Source organism: Etheostoma spectabile, chromosome 17, assembly GCF_008692095.1.
Source record: "Etheostoma spectabile isolate EspeVRDwgs_2016 chromosome 17, UIUC_Espe_1.0, whole genome shotgun sequence".
NCBI classification, from domain to species: domain Eukaryota; kingdom Metazoa; phylum Chordata; class Actinopteri; order Perciformes; family Percidae; genus Etheostoma; species Etheostoma spectabile.
The window spans coordinates 4951993-4963705 of NC_045749.1; the positions used below are offsets into that span (position 1 = coordinate 4951993).

General features: G+C 38.6%; 3 protein-coding genes and 1 long non-coding RNA gene across 5 annotated transcripts in view; 3 read left to right on the forward strand and 1 right to left on the reverse strand.

The window, feature by feature from the left end:
- LOC116705032 (uncharacterized) overlaps nt 1-120 on the forward strand; it is an 11342-nt gene extending 11222 nt beyond the window's left edge. For both annotated transcript variants that reach the window (XM_032540863.1, XM_032540864.1), the window contains exon 20: nt 1-120. This exon is cut by the window's left edge and continues 89 nt beyond it. In XM_032540863.1, the coding sequence (XP_032396754.1) occupies nt 1-9 (9 nt within the window). In that variant the 3' untranslated portion in view covers nt 10-120.
- Nucleotides 121-345: 225 nt separating this feature from the next.
- dnaaf10 (dynein axonemal assembly factor 10) lies at nt 346-5164 on the reverse strand. Its single transcript, XM_032540866.1, has 8 exons — nt 4625-5164; nt 3912-4012; nt 3495-3625; nt 3282-3383; nt 3067-3182; nt 2428-2562; nt 1128-1225; nt 346-972 (listed from the first exon to the last, which is right to left on the reverse strand). The coding sequence occupies exons 1-8, from the start codon at nt 4925-4927 to the stop codon at nt 765-767; spliced, it is 1194 nt and encodes a 397-aa protein (XP_032396757.1). The 5' UTR covers nt 4928-5164; the 3' UTR covers nt 346-764.
- A 220-nt stretch (nt 5165-5384) lies between these two features.
- Nucleotides 5385-8818, forward strand: pno1 (partner of NOB1 homolog). Its single transcript, XM_032540867.1, has 7 exons — nt 5385-5694; nt 6697-6843; nt 6975-7058; nt 7502-7562; nt 7693-7810; nt 8373-8443; nt 8573-8818. Exons 1-7 carry the CDS (start codon nt 5497-5499, stop codon nt 8638-8640), a joined length of 747 nt encoding a protein of 248 aa, XP_032396758.1. The 5' UTR covers nt 5385-5496; the 3' UTR covers nt 8641-8818.
- A 785-nt stretch (nt 8819-9603) lies between these two features.
- On the forward strand, nt 9604-11545 carry LOC116705036 (uncharacterized). The gene is made up of 2 exons (XR_004335831.1): nt 9604-10459; nt 11096-11545. It is a non-coding gene; the product is annotated as an uncharacterized LOC116705036 (long non-coding RNA).
- The last annotated feature ends 168 nt before the right edge of the window (nt 11546-11713 follow it).

Genomic DNA, 11713 nt, shown 5'->3' on the forward strand with positions numbered 1-11713 from the left:
GGAGGATGATCAGGAACTACAGGATTTCTTCAAGTTCAAATGCTGGACATAATAATGCTTGTAATTCTCTAACAAATACCTGTTTATTATCTTTTTGAACCCTTGAGTGACTCACAGTTTACTTACCAATTACCAATAAGACTGGTGCTGAAAAGACAATGTGCATGGATGTAATAATCCTCTTCAATTACACCCCCACCTGATGTTCTTAATAAGCCATATGCATTAGACAGAGGACACTGAGAAAATGGTAATTTTTCTCTGCAAAGGCACATTTAATTTCAAAACACTGAATAATTTACTTATCCCAATAGAGGCTTTTTGATAATACAGGAAAGGTATTTATCTGCACTACAGTTTTTTTGTCTTTTTTTTTTACTTTGCCTGCTGGGCTTAACCAAGCACTACACATTTTTCAAGGACAGCATTTAACAGAGACAAAACGGCATAACTCCAACCAAGGATTTCCAAGTTCATTTGGGTTAAATGTTTTTCTGGCAAGATGAGTCTAAAGCTAAGTATCGATTGTACAAAATCTAGACAGAACCGCCGAGACCCATAGTGTGTCTCAAATCTCAAAAAAACGGAAGTGCGCGATTTGAGACACACTACCACAGTAGGACATTGTAGTATTTAATAAAAGACAAATCCGCCTCAAAATAAGGCAGTGATTCACACACTGTTGGCAAATCTCTAGAATTTGGTCGGATTTCTATTTAAGCTGCACGGATCTTGCCCATCAGTCTTTGTTGTGGTCTACTTTATCAAACCACGTTGAGTTTGGTGACAATGAGCACGCGGACAGACTGGTCAAAGCCCGAACACACACACAGGCCCTGCTTGTCGGGGCTCCAGTCCAGGCTGGCGATCGGCTGAGTGGACAGAGTGGCGGTCTGTAAGAGGCTGACAGAGCCGGCTACGCCCACATCCTTGTTATCTGAGCCTTTTTTGCTTCTCTGAGCAGGATACTCGCTGGAAATGACATCCAAAAATATTTTAGAGATTAGGTTCAAGTAAATCAGGAAATTTGTTTCTCACAAGTTGCCATCGTGATGAGCACTTGTGTATTTTGAAATGGAATAAAACGTTTCAAAACGTTCAAAAAAAGTTGAAGATGGATGACTTACTATTTCCATAGATGTAAGTTGCCTGCACCCCCCGCAGTCATAAAGATGTCTCTGTTTTGAGGCAAATGTCTCACCTGCCAGATGGTTGACTTATTAGCCTAAAATAAAGAAGAAGGATCATTTACTTACCAAAACAATTTAGTACAGATTAGATTTACATTACATTGACATTCCTGTAAAACTGCCTAAATCACTTTAATCTGCTGCTGAGGGTTTAAAGCAACACTATGTAACCTTTGTTGCTTCGGTGCTCCTACAGGATGGAAGCAGAATTGTCTCATTACGTCTCAGTGGAACTACAGATCTGCTACCCGTTCTAGCAAACTTGCACAGTGCGGTTATAGAGAGCCGCAAAGGGAATGCAGAAGAGACGTTCACCCTGTTACAAGTTGATGAACCACTGAAACGATTTTGTTGTTAAAAAAAGTTATCTAGAGTTGCTTTAAGAAATGTGGCCTTGCTCATTTTTGTTAAGATTGTTGTCACTTAAACAGTCTGGACTCTTCCTTTAGTATCGACTTAGAGTCTGAAGTCTGTTTAAAGTTATGTCAACGATGGAACAGTTTTTTTATCCCTAGTGTGATCTCTGCAACTCTCCCCTATGTTAACTAGCCAAACTGCATTGTGGAAAGCTATCACTTAGCGTTTACATATGCAGAAAAACCTGGAACAGTATTCATGAGTTCACTGAAACCATTTGGTCTGGTTTCAGAAACAATACGGTAATGCAACACACAAATATACTGACATGGAAAAAACAATAAAAAAAAACAAACAATATCCATTTAACTAACAAAAATATGGTGCCTTCGGAATCACAATATATAAAATCCAAAGCGGTTACAACTTTGTAGAGCTACACTGATTTCCTATTTAAAAACTAAATATCTGGTAGAAGCTTGGGATTCCTAGTCTGAGACACAGATGTGCCAACTGTTGATCACTCAGAAGAACTGGACAAATGTTTAGAAAACTGACCTAGCAAAACACTCTGTGCGTCGTGCTGGACACGAACGCCGGTTTAAGTGTGTTTTTCTTGCATTTTCCCACAAAAAGACACACTTCTCTCTTCGCCCCGGCCCAGTGTCATTTTTGGCCGGTGTCACAAAGCCACTAAGAATATTAGACAAACACAACCTCAAACACTTCCAGCTGCGAAAACGGTCAAACCGACGTGTGCCCCCATTTTCCTCTGTAGCGTGCAAATGTAAAAATAATAATAATGATAATAACCTTTGGACATTTTTCCCATACAAGGGAGCCAAACATCCGTCTGGCTCTCTCCACACAGGTCAATTACCTTTTCGGAAACAGAGGCGAAGCCCTTGGTGGGGTGTTGGGTCCTCATGTCAAAGACGTGGAATTTTCCCTCCAGTGAGGTGGCCACCAGCTTGTTCATGCTGATGTCTTTCCTGTCAAACTCTACACAGCATACCTGGTCGTGATATAAGAAATTATAACAGTCACTCCCTGGACATTTATCACATGGCATGGGTCCACCACAAACTATTCTCTTTACAACAGAATATGTTGAAATTGACATAATGACCCCTGGCGGGTTCACCCCCATTCAGGAGGTGATGAATAAGAGACACTGTGTAATAAAATCAGTGCAGGGCTTTGTATACAATGTGTAAAGGGAACATGCAAACTTCTCCTGTGGTTGAATGTACACTCTAGCTGGGAAGGAATTTCTCCACATCGGATCCTGTTTGTGTCTACATTCTCATTCACGTGCAGGTTTGCATTGCAAAAGAAATAATGTATGTTATAATTATGAGGACTACTCTTCGTGTTTCAGCACTGAGCTTTTCTTGCTGTGGTGCCACACTTTCTACACGACTAAAGAAATCCAGAGGCAAGCCACTTGGGCTGTCACACCACTTATTAGCAGATTTTTTTTTTTACGTTTTAACATTTCAACACGTGTTCACCTCACCCCGTTTTTAATGTTGGTTTCCCACCGTAGAGACATATTGCGCAGGTCAAAGAGTTTGATGTCCCCGTTGTCGTATCCAGCACACACACAGCGGTCCTGATCGTTGAAGGCATGACCTGTAAAGAAAAGGAGCAGTGTTTTCATTGATGATGGTAAAGGAACAGGTGTTTTGGTTGTAGATAAGTCCATAAGCTGCAAACTTATATTTCACACACCAAATGCAACAGTCCAGCAGTCCCTCTTGGTTTCTCCTTCCATGGGCTCCATGTTGGCTACAGGTGAATCCTTCTGTCTAGGATCCCACACCTTGACTGTTCCTGTCCCAAGATAAATTTGACATTTTAGCTCACTTTGTTTTCTTGGTGTCATTGCTTTAAAAAGCTTTAGCTTGCAAACTGCATATGCCTACACTTTTTGAATGCTCTTACCATCTCTGCTTCCAGTAACTATCTCAGGTGCACCATCACCAATCCCCAGGCCACCAACAGCATCAATACTATTCACTATCTCTTTGTGGGCCTTAACAGTGTACACTGGCACTTCAGGCATCTCCAGATTCCTGTGGACAACAGAAGCATATGCACTGAAGAAACCAGTGGACCTCAAAACAGTGTCAGTGTGACCTCACTTTCCATTAAGTCAGAGAGCAATTCATCTTTATAATATTGAATAACTACGAAGCCAATTCTACTTGTCCAATTGAGTCTTTGGAATTAAAACAGCTTTAGATGTAGTCTCTACAGTTAGCACATGAAGTGGTTTGGGATTACATTTAGAATTAAAACCTTTAACCGTTTCACTGACAATACAAAGATGAAGATACTTAGTGTCAATAGATAAATTACCATATATTGAGATTTCCTTCAAAATCTCCTGTTGCAATGTGTCTTTGTTGAAGAGAGGTAGCCCCAAATGTTCCACACTTTATGGGTTTAGGTTTCTCTACCTGAAACACATATGCAATGTTCTTTAGCTCCAACCATGAGATAATGCAACAAGCAGTGAAATAGCAGTAAGGAAGGAACAACATATATTTATTTGGGTTCAATCTTGAGCCGTGTGATAATGGAGAACATGCTAAATGAAATAAATCTATATGTTTAGATATGTATAAGAGCAATGACAAATGTTTTGTAACAGTATTTAGTTAGAATTACCCAGATATAATCAAACACTGACTCCCTAACCAACAATTTCGAACTAAGACTGATTAGTCCAGACCAGGGTCTACACCATTATACCATCATTTGACTCCAGTGGTGGCAGTTAAATGTTAGCCTGAGCACTAAAAGACCCGTTAATTGTTAGCAACCTCTTACATCTTAGGTAGTTCAAAACGTTTAAGCTATAACGTTTCCGTATGTCAACAGTTGTTGTTACAAACACAACATGGGGCTGTCTTCTTGTTGCTCGTTGCTATGGAGACAACCTCACAAGACTTTTCTAGAACCTAAGACGATAAGATAGCTAACACTCAAATAGGCCGTTTACATGATGCTTTTCTGAGTAAAAAATGGGACAAGGGCAAACAGGAGTGAAATGTTTACGTGTTATCTACCTCCTTGATAAGCTGAGCATCTCCGTGCTCCACTTCATATATTTGCATTACTCCGGTTCCTCTAGGAAAGTTCCCCATACAGACGAACTTCGCGCTGCAGGGAATCCATTTAGTGTCAAAAACAGTGTAGTTCAAACTCTTCTGAAGATGCGCAATAATCTGAGGCTTTGCTAGTGGCGACGACATATTTGCCGTTTGGGAGACAATGTGTAAAACGGTTGAATTGTTCTTGTAAAAGTAACAAAAAAAACGTCCTATGTAGCTTCTTCTTCTTCTTGTTCTTCGTACTCGACTCCTCTTCATCTACTTTAGTTTTATAGGCGTGCTACACACCAGAGCGTACCGCCACCTACTCTTCCGGTGCGTGTAACGGGGCAATAAAATGGATGTTATTCCATTTTATGTTGTGACTTCATGACATTAAACATCCATCACTAATAAATTAAACTAAAACAAACAAAGCAACAACTTTGTAAATATATATATTCCAGGTAATACACTTAGCCCACTCGAGGTCGCTACCAAAACAAATTACGTCTAAACTGTCCTACTTTAAAACTAGCTGAGCATGAGGCTGCCTAAAGAGATGCCTGATCAAATGTAAACAATTCAACTAAACATTTACGTATTTGAGGTGCACTGAAAATGTATTCGGATACTGTATTATTTTAAACTCAATTATGCAAACCGAATTAGACTTATATTGTAATAACTACACGAATATTTATTATTATTATTATTATTATTTCTACAGGCGTCGATGATGTGGCTGTTTGGGTCCCTTTTCGTTGCACGAGGACACCTATGTGTCTCTGTAACCACAGTCTGCCTCACTTTTGACGGTTAAACCTGATATAAAACCAATTTCAGATATGGACACTGATAAAAATACAACCCTAGACGCTGGCGCTACCATGGAGACTAAAGATGACACGGAGTCTTTCACAAAAGTAAAGTCTAGAAAGACTCAGAAACGAAAACGTGAACAAGATGGAGTGGAGATGGACACAGAGGGGCCCGTGGCAAGCAAGCGGCCGCAGTTTCCACCAATTTCAAGCGACAAATTAAGGGTAACCACTAAGCTCTGTGTAGTGTCTTAATGTTATCCAATACGAATAGTGTTATCTGCATAGAAAATACAATTTACCCAGTTTTCACTGGACAGAAAGGGTATAAAAAAAGAATATGTTAAGTAACATTAACTAAAGCTGCACGTCAGATAATAAAAAGTACAATATGTGTCTCTGAAATGAAGCTATTAAATGTACTTAGTATCATTGCAACACTGCCTACATAAAAACTAAACTGTTGCGTAACGTTAGCTGTACAGTTTTATGGTTATTCTGGCACACATTTTTCAAACGTTGCCCAATTCTCGACCATACCAGCTAGTATGTAGCTAATGGTTGCACTCAACAGCTAACTTTACTTTGTAGTAGGGATGTAACGGTAGGAATATTTAACCTCACGGTTAGTGACCAAAATTATCACGGTTTTCGGTATCATTGCGGTCTTTTTTAGAAGTGTGTTCAATGCCTTTAGCAACAACTTTTCCACTGAACGTTCTGTAAACCGGATAACTATCTTCAATCAACTGTCCTCTGGCATTTTTATAATAACTAAAATATGCCTAAAATATTAGTCCTCTTAGGTTACGGTAATCCACCGTGAGAATTATATTTTAAATCAAAGCGGTAATTGTTATTGTCAACATTTTTATTGTTGTTTACTCTTACACAGGTAATCATTACATCCCTACATTGTAGAATAGGTTTTTAAATGCAAAACATTGGATAAACTCATCAGATGTTCATAACTAGCTAATACCTTCTCAGCAATATAAGGATTAGTAAGAACACCCACAGCATACAAATTTAAATTGCAAATTAATGCATCTGTAATTAAATGCTAAAACAGACAATCTGTGACAATAACAAGACTGATTTATTTGAATACCATTTTGTAACTTTCTGTTACAAAATGGTATTCAAATAAATCCCAGTTTAGTTCCACAAAACACAATTTTGGTAATAATACACCAAAATATGTTAATTGCTTTGTGTGTGTTTCAGGGACCAGATGAGATGCGCAAAATTGCCGTCCCAGCTCACAGATACACCCCGCTGAAGGAAAACTGGCTGAAGATCTTCACCCCTATTGTAGAGAACCTACAGCTTCAAGTTAGATTCAACCTTAAAACTAGGAATGTTGAAATCAAAGTAAGTTCCCCAATATTACTGAAGCAATGTTGACTTGACTGAGCTATTTTAAAATAAAGCCACCGTCCCATCTTCAAACATTTTTTTCTTTGCTACCCAAGATTGTGTGTAATAAGTCTTCCTTCTTTCAGACATGCAAAGAAACACAGGACATTGGCTCGCTCACGAAAGCATCAGATTTTGTCAAAGCGTTTGTTCTGGGATTCCAGGTCGAAGTAAGTATTGTACAAAATATATATTTGTCAAGCCAACGTAAAGTGAGGGGGCAGTGATAGAGGTTTAGGATTAGGACAAGATCTCTCCTGCTGACGTTGAACTTTTATGAAATTTTGAAATCAACAAGTCAATATTGTCTATAACCAATTAGATATAGCCACAGGAAAACAGTCTGAAACATGCATTGAATTTTAATTTTGCAGTTTTTATTTTGTTTAAGTATTTTTTGTCAGATAGTCCTAATTTAAAGGCCCATTGTTTAAACAAGTACAAGTTCATTCTTTAAATTTTTTCAATTTTCATAGACTGTAGTGGCCATATTTTACTTTTATATAGGCAGGTACCTAAATCTAAACACTTAGCTTTATAATAGCTGTTAAAATGTTTGATTATTTATGTTTTGTAAATGTCCCTCGATTTTTGTCCCACTATCTCTTCCCAGGACGCCCTAGCTCTCATCAGATTAGATGAGCTTTTCCTAGAAAGCTTTGATATCACAGACGGTAAGATTACATAATTCTTATGTCTGCTCTGAAACGCTCCTATATATTTTTGACACTTTTTGTTCTCTGCTGCAAAATGAACCCTGTGTTCTTTTTGGTGTGTATTTAATCATGTTGTCTGTCTTGGCAGTGAAACCTCTGAAGGGAGACCACTTATCCAGAGCCATCGGAAGAATAGCAGGGAAGGGAGGAAAAACTAAATTCACCATTGAAAATGTAACAAAGACTCGCATTGTGCTTGCAGAGACGTAAGTATTCTTCATGCATCATTACTGTAAAATGATTATTTTGCAGTTACTATTTTATCACCATAATTATTCATCCCTATGTGGCTGTTTCTTTATTAAATCTTTTTTAATTGCAGTGTTTTTTGGCAGTATAACACATTGTGATTTCACAGTTCTGCTACAGTAAACTAAAAGAAGTTTCCCTAACAAAGACAAATGTTCTATAGAAACCAAAATGATTTGTGGATTACTACTGTAAAAAGAAATGATCTCCAAATGACAAAGTCAGGGAAATATCTACGTTGTATGAGCTGACACGGTGTTCACATTTCAACACAGCACACCCATGTACTGGTTCAAAACTTTCCTAATTCATAATTTCCTTTGTACACTGTTGTGTTTTGTTGTAAAATGCAGAAACACACTATTGTGCTATAGTTTTTGCAATTTTGCATTCTTACCTCAGAAATGTGATTTTCTCTTCAACCTGTGCACAAGGGTTGGTGTACAAACCAAAGACAAATGTCTCACTTATTTTTTTCTCCTACTGGACCATTAAACGCTCCTCCATCTCTCTCAACAGAAAAGTTCACATATTAGGGTCTTTTCAGAATATCAAGATGGCCCGTACAGCAATATGCAACTTAATCTTAGGTAAGAAAGATGTTGTGTTTATATTTGATTACAGTAAAACAAGATGGTCGATGTCGTATTTGGAACAGAACTATTTGAATTCACATGTAGTGCTGAGAGTTGACCTTTAAACCCCTTCTGCCTCTGCAGGAAGTCCACCTTCAAAGGTCTACGGTAACATCAGGGTGGTTGCTAGCCGGACTGCCGAGAGATTCTGAAGTCTGATTGGCTGGACTGACACCTCAGGTTTCTCTGTTATGGCCTCATGCATCAAGCAGACCCATTTTTGGATCAGTTGACCCAAATCACGATGCAAGGTCATTGTACATGCATAAACAGAGTTCACGTATCTCTAAGCATAAGTTTATGTAAATAAATATTTTCAATCCACATTAACAACTGAGTATAATTGTGTCACTAAAGTGTATAAAATGTCAGGTTTTGGACCTAATGACCTAACACTTAAAGATGACTGTATGCTGCCGCATGACAACACAAGTTTGTGATACTGACTATACATTGATTACTTTCATCCTTTCAAAGTTTATTTAAATTTTATTTAATTTTCATACAGTATCAAGTTTCCAACAGTCCCACAGCATAAGATGCAGCATGCAAAAAAAGGAACAAAAGGTTCTTAAACTTTTCAGATATCCCCATAAAACTAAAAAGAACCCAACTCCCACTGAAAAAAAAATATCACTTACAAACTAAAGCGCGGTCTGAACTATACAGAGAACAGAGAGCCAGAACTGCATTGTAACAAATACTTATATACAAAATAAAGAAAGGAAAAAGAAAAACACCATCAAAAGTTCCCCTTTTAAGCTGTGTACAGTGTGTGTGGCAGTTTGAGACAGGATCAGATATGACACCTGTACTGGAATAGAAGCATTTTGCTGACCCGGGTAAAACACAAAAAGTTACATTTAGTTCAGTTCTTTTGGATTACCTTTCATGTGTGTACATTTACCAAAGTTTGGCAACATCCATATTGTATACCATTAAATTCTTAAATATATTAGCATCACCATCTATGTGTAAACAAGAGGATTATTTTTAAAAAGACAAAATGGATCTACATGCGCAACAAAAACTATTTCCATGTCATGCAAGCACAGGGAGAGCCACGGCGTGCAGCTTTGAGATGAGGGACGCTGAACACTCCTGAGTGACTTCCTGTCCAAACCCGCAGTCGGCATCTAAAGTCAAATAAAAGCTTATCCCGATGTTTATACTGGGAAGCATTTTTCACATAAAAATTCAAATTTGGTTGAATTTGTTTTTCTCCCTGTTAGTATTAGTGGATGGGAGGGGAGAAAATAAGTGGGAGAGGAAGACAACTTTTGAAATGTACACATTCCATAAAAGAAACCACAATATATAGTTTATCCCATTGCACACTGATAAGGCCAGCATGTTAAGATTTTAAGTGTTTGTTTTGCGTTAAAGAAAACTCTGACCTGTACTGTATTGAGAAAGGGTAAGTACGGTATTCAGAAGGGCTCATGTAAAGAAGAGGGAAAGCCTCTTCCTCTTGCCATTACAGATGTGCACACATTCAATACCTAATATAAACATATTGGTAAAAAAATGCCTGCAGATGTGTCTCTTAAATTGTTATGAACTCACACAAATTGTGTATAATCTCACCATTATTCACTATTAATCTCAGTTCTTAGCCAAGTCCATCCAGCTTCTGTTCTTAACATTAAAAACAAATCTAAAGATTCCACTACAATTCATTTGTCAGTGTGAGTGCAGAGTTATTCTTCTGCTTTGGAGATTGTCTTATGGATGTACACTGGTAAACACAACATGCTTCATTGAGAGTAAACCATGTATCAGTTTGCAGCCACAAAATATTTTTGAAAAGACATTTTCTTGGCATTAATTAATCTACCTATGATTTCATGACAGGAAACATGGACGATCTCCAACAATATAAACATATTAAGCATGAATAAACCTAGCATTCTTATCACAAATAAAGAAAAAACAGGAGTTGCTTTGCTAAGAGTGTAAGTAAGCCTACAGGTGCTCTAAGCGATGTTGGGTGACGTTACTTCTTGTTGACGTTAGAAGTATATTCAAACAAAACGAGCCTAGTTGGCTCCTTCCTCCCTCCATCCTCATCCTATCCCGTCCCCCTCCCTTCTGTGCTTCCATGCACTAACCCCCCCTCCCCAAAACCCTTTTGGTCGGTTATTGGCTGGAACACTGTTTGTGTATGCTTTGTGGTGCAGGTGGACACATTTTGTTTTTGTTGCCGTTTGTACACCCTGGGCTGTCTACAGAGACCATTTATACAGTGTGTTCTGGGGACAGGCAGCTCGCAGACAGTGAGGAGATGTTTTTTACAGTGTGTTCTGGGGACAGACAGTGAGGAGATGTTTTTTACAGTGTGTTCTGGGGACAGACAGTGAGGAGATGTTTTTTACAGTGTGTTCTGGGGACAGACAGTGAGGAGATGTTTTTTACAGTGTGTTCTGGGGACAGACAGTGAGGAGATGTTTTTTACAGTGTGTTCTGGGGACAGGCAGTGAGGAGATGTTTTTTACAGTGTGTTCTGGGGACAGGCAGTGTGCGGATAGTGAGGAGATGTTTGCTGTGTGTGACAAACGTTCTAGCCCAAAACACGCATGATATCGCTTAGAGCACCTTTAAACAAAGGACAACAAGTCATGACATCTGAAATTTAGTTTTGCATGAAATATGAGCTGGGAGTGTCAAAAGCCTGTCTGTTTAGCATGAATGACCATGGTGATGATAGGTAATAACTTGGACTGGTTTCTGGATATGTTCTGGTTGGCACTTCATACCCTTCATGTACTGTAAGTCTAGTGTGATTATGCCGTACACTTTCCGTCACAAGACAACCATAGATATACTTGTATTTGTTTTCTTTATAAAAGACAAGAACAAAAAATAAATATCAAAAATAACAATTAACAAAAAAAAAGAAGGAAGAAGCTAACAAGCCTCTTCACTGCGCTCCCTTAACCCACTTTCTCCCCCCTCATCCAAAGTCAGAGTTGCTCTGCGAATGACTAATAGATGTCCTTCAGTCTCTTAAAGTGCTACGACCGGGTTATTGAGAGGATTTATAGTTCAATAACACTTCAAACTTGGCTTCACTAGGCCCGTGGTTTTCAAAAGAAAAAGTGGCTTTACAGCGAGAGAGAGAGAAAGAGAGCGAATACGTCCATTGAGTTACACAGAGAGCATTTTTCCCGACGTCGTGAGCATATCTTCAGAGATGGCGGAGAAAGCGAGCGTCGAAGAGAAAGG